Genomic DNA, 4,571 nt, shown 5'->3' on the forward strand with positions numbered 1-4,571 from the left:
CGCTAGTAATCCCAGCACTTTGGGAGACCAAGGCGGGTGGATCACTTGAGGTCAGGAGTTCGAGACCAGCCTGGCCAACATGGCGAAATGCCGTCTCTACTAAAACATACAAAATTTAGCCGGGCATAGTGTCAGGCACCTTAATCCCAGCTACTCGGGAGGCTGAGGCAGGAGAATCACTTAAACCAGAAGGCAGAGGTTGCAGTGAGCCAAGATCGTGCCACTGTACTCTAGCCTGGGCCACAGGGTAAAACTCTGTCTCAAAAAAAGAAAAGAAAAAGAAAGAATCAATGAGTGAATGAATGCATGAATGGGGGTCACACAGTCAGGAGTCCTCATCTCAATAGAGCAGTTCTGTCAGCCCATTTCCCACCTCCTCTTAATTGTGCGGCTAAATCTTGCCCTCTTGCCCGTGCCTGGGTCTCTGAGGACAAGGCTGTGCTTCAGTCCTGTTGGCCCTTCACCTCCCCCACAGGATGCAGGCTGGGCTCTGTGCACTGGGGCCATCGCCTGAGCTTCCCCCCACCCCCAGGGCCGCTGCACTTGGGTGAACCCTTTGCAGAAGACAGAGGAGGAAGAGGACCTGGGGGAGGAGGAAGAGAAGGCTGATGAGGGGCCAGAGGAGGTGGAGCAGGAGGTTGGCCCCCCACTGCTAACGCCACTTTCAGAAGATGCGGGTAAGGAAACCCTGTCAGCATGTACACCACTAGCTGGGGAGGGCTGGGAAGAAAGGGAGGGGTGGCTGGACTGCTGGGGTCCATCTCCCCAGTCCTTCCCTCCCAGCCTCAGAGGCTCTCTCAGCTAAAAAATGGGCGTGATCACAGTGGCCCCATCACAGTGGCCCCCTGCCCTTGCCATGTGGGAGGCGGGAGTCCCGGCGCTCACCTGCAGCAGGATGTGCTCTGGGAACATGTCCATAGACTTGTGGCAATGGCCCAAACCTTAGAATATGGCCTTTTGAGTCCCATATGGGCCTGGAGGGAGGGGGATGTAGTTGGGGAGCCCTCCCTAAAGACTGGAGCTGGGTGTGTGTGTGTGTGTGTGTGTGTGTGTGTGTGTATGTGTTGTTGTTGTTGTTTTGAGATGGAGTCTTGCTCCGTCGCCCAAGCAGGGGTGTAGTGGTGCAATCTTGGCTCACTGCAACCTCAACCTCTCGGTTTCATGCAATTTTCTCATCTCAGCCTCCTGAGTAGCTGGATTGTAGGCATGTGCCACCACTCCCAGATAACTTTTGTATTTTTAGTAGAGATGGGGTTTCACCATGTTGGCCAGGCTGATCTCGAACTCCTGACCTTAAGTGATCCACCTTACTCGGCCTCCCAAAGTGCTGGGATTACAGGCATGACCCACTGTGCCCAACCTGGAGCTGGATTTTGGATGAATGGACAGGAATTTCATAATGTTGGGGCCTCAGGCACCCACAGGGAAGTGGAGAGAGAGGCTAGGAGTGGGCCAGGGGACAAGTCCTGGATTTGAAGCCAGATCCTGCCAGGCTGTGCCCTGCCCTCTGCACCCTGGTCTAAACTGATGGCCAACTCAGGAGCGGAATCACAGCAGCTCCTCAGTCGGGGGGCCCTGCTGGGCACCAGGCACTGCAGCAGGTGTGCGTAGACCTTGTCACCAGGCCTCACTGCCACCCTGCAACAAAGGCCAGATGAGTCTCCCCATTTCCTGGATGCAGCCAGCCAAGGTGGGTGGATCACCTGAGGTCAGGAGTTCGAGATCAGCTTGGCCAACATGGTGAAACCCTGTCTCTACTAAAAATACAAAATTAGCCAGGCGTGGTGGTGCATGCCTGTAGTCCCAGCTACTCGGGAGGCTGAGGCAGGAGAATCGCTTGAACCCAGGAGGCAGAGGTTGCAGTCAGTCGAGCTCACGCCACTGCACTGCAACCTGAGTGACAAAGTGACGAGTCTCTGTCTCCAAAAAAAAAAAAAGAGTGCGCGAGAGAGTGTGGTCTGCAGCCAGGGTTCAAACACCGCAGCCCGAGCTGTTGGTGGCTGTAGTTCCCCTTATGCCCCTCCAGGCCTCCCTTATTGCTGCCTGCCTTCCTCCAGGGTGCAGTGCAGGGCCTGAGGGCCTTCCTGACCCTGCTGCCCCCCTCTGCTGCCTCTCCACCACAGAAATCATGCACCTGGCACCCTGGACCACCCGCCTGTCCTGCAGCCTCTGCCCGCAGTACTCAGTGGCCGTTGTGCGCTCCAACCTCTGGCCTGGGGCCTATGCCTATGCCAGTGGCAAGTAGGTCTTCCCCCAGCCCCTCCCAGCAGGAGAATCCCTCAGGACTTCTTCAAGGCCTGGTTGGGCTGGGCAACTCACCAGGGTGTGCAGAGATGGGGAGGGCCCCCTTCAGGAAGCCCCTAGGACTGACCCCCTCATAGCTCCTCTGAGTTTCACCAGGGCTAAAGTGGGAAATACCAGCCCACTAGGATGGGTCTTGGTGATGAGTCATGACGAGAGCATGGAGAATCAGAGAGCGGGAGGGACTGGCTAAGGTCACACAGCACTTGTGGGATACCAACCTGGATCTCCAGCCCCTTGATGACAGGGACAGACTCCCTCTTTGGGGAAGCTAACTCCTTCCCTGGGGTCCCCTGGACAGTTCTTCCAGTTTTTTTGTTTGTGGTTTTGTTTTGTTTGAGATGGACTCTCGCTCTGTCACCCAGGCTGGGTGACTGTGCAGTGGCATCATCTCAGCTCACTGCAACTTCCACCTCCAAGGTTCAAGTGATTCTCCTGCTTCAGCCTCCCTAGTAGCTGAGACTACAGGCACATGCCACCACGCCTGGCTAATTTTTGTATTTTCAGTGGAGACAAGATTTCACCATGTTGGCCAGGCTGGTCTCAAACTCTTGACCTGGAGTGATCTGCCCACCTCGGTCTCCCAAACTGCTGGGACTACAGGCGTGAGCCACCACACCCGGCCTGTTCTTCCAGTTGGAAGGCTCTTCTCTCTATGGGGCAGAAACCTTCCCTCCCACCACCAGTTGTTCCAAATAGAATGGCAAGCTTGGGCCAGATGCACTGGCTCATGCCTGTAATCCCAGCACTCTGGGTTGCCAAGGTGGGAGGATTGCTTGAGCCCAGGAGCTCGAGACCAGCCAGGGGAACATAGTAAGACCCTATCTGTACAAAATAATAATAATAATAATAAATTAAAAACTCAGCTAGGCATAGTTGCACGGACTACAGAGTCCCAGCTACTTAGGAGGCTGAGGCAGAAGGATTGCTTGAGCCCAGGAGGTCGAGGTTGCAGTGAGCTGTGATCGCACCACTGCACTGCAGTCTGGGCGACAGAGCAAGACCTTGTTTCAAAAAACAAGAATGGCAAACCGAAGTCACTCCCACATCCTCCCACCCAGCTGCACACCCCACAGTCCTTCAGCCTTCTCCTCCAGGCACCTGGCAGCCCTCTGCTCCGCCGCGTGACAGGGGCTTTGCAGCTGGAGGTGGGCGCACCTACCAGCTTTGTCCACCAGATGGCAGGACGATTTTTCCTAGAATTTCCTTTTTAATCTCAACGTGAACTGGGACTGTATTCGCTCCTGTATGAATCACAGCCGTGGTGGGATTGCATGTAATCTGGATACTTTAACACATTCCTGGCATTTATTTTTTCCTTCTCTGGAAGCTGGGAAGAGGCACGTTTGCTTTTGCCAACTCCCTTCTTCAGGCCATACCCCAAGATGCCAACATTCCTCTGAAAGCAAATTATCCAAACTTGAGCCTCCACTTGTCCATCCATCCTCTGCCCCCACCCACCTAATGCTCTTCTGTCCCCCCACCCATTGTTCCATTGTTTTTTTCTTTTCTTTTCTTTTTCTTTCTTTTTTTTTTTTTTTTGAGATGGGGTCTCTCTCTGTCACCCAGGCTGGAGTGCAGTGGAGTGATCACGGCTCACTGCAGCCTCCACCTCCTGGCCTCAAGCAACCCTCCCACCTCAGCCTTCCAACATACTAGGATTACAGACGTGAGCCACTGGGCCTGGCCTCATTTTAACATACTAGGATTACAGACGTGAGCCACTGTGCCTGGCCTCATTTTTAAATATTTTCTTTTCTTTTCTTTTTTTTTTTTTGAGATGAAGTCTTATTTTGTTGCCCAGGCTGGAGTTTAGTGGTACGATCTCAGCTCACTGCAACCTTCACCTACCGGGTTCAAGCCATCCTCCTGCCTCAGCCCTCCCAGTAGCTGGGATTACAGGCATGGGCCACCACGCCCAGCTACTTTTTGTATTTTTAGTAGAGACGGGATTTCGCCATGTTGGCCAGGCTGGTCTCCAACTCCTGACCTCAGGTGATCCGCCCACCTCGGCCTCTCAAAGTGCTGGGATTACAGGCGTGGGCCACCGCGCTCGGCTCTCTCTGCCTCTTTATTGGTCTCTGTCTCCCTCTCTCCCTACCTCTTAGTCCCCTTCCTTTCCTCCCATCTGTTCCTCTTCCTTCTCTAGTTAAAATTCTGCAGAAAGGCTGAATTGGCTGGGTTAGGACTGGGCACTAATCTCCTTGTTCATTATCAATCTCCTCTTAGCAGAATATAGGCACAATCCAGGGATTTTTTTTTTTTTTTTT

General features: G+C 53.8%; 1 protein-coding gene across 2 annotated transcripts in view; it reads left to right on the forward strand.

Annotated features, from left to right (window-relative positions):
• The window catches only part of RSPH6A (radial spoke head 6 homolog A (Chlamydomonas)), a 23,982-nt gene that overhangs the window by 17,092 nt on the left and 2,319 nt on the right, over window positions 1–4,571 (forward strand). For both annotated transcript variants that reach the window (XM_011962973.1, XM_011962974.1), the window contains exons 4-5: window positions 533–677; window positions 2,124–2,241. In XM_011962973.1, the coding sequence (XP_011818363.1) occupies window positions 533–677; window positions 2,124–2,241 (263 nt within the window). The remainder of the gene's footprint in view (window positions 1–532; window positions 678–2,123; window positions 2,242–4,571) is intronic.

This window comes from Colobus angolensis, unplaced genomic scaffold, assembly GCF_000951035.1.
Source record: "Colobus angolensis palliatus isolate OR3802 unplaced genomic scaffold, Cang.pa_1.0 Scaffold60, whole genome shotgun sequence".
NCBI classification, from domain to species: domain Eukaryota; kingdom Metazoa; phylum Chordata; class Mammalia; order Primates; family Cercopithecidae; genus Colobus; species Colobus angolensis.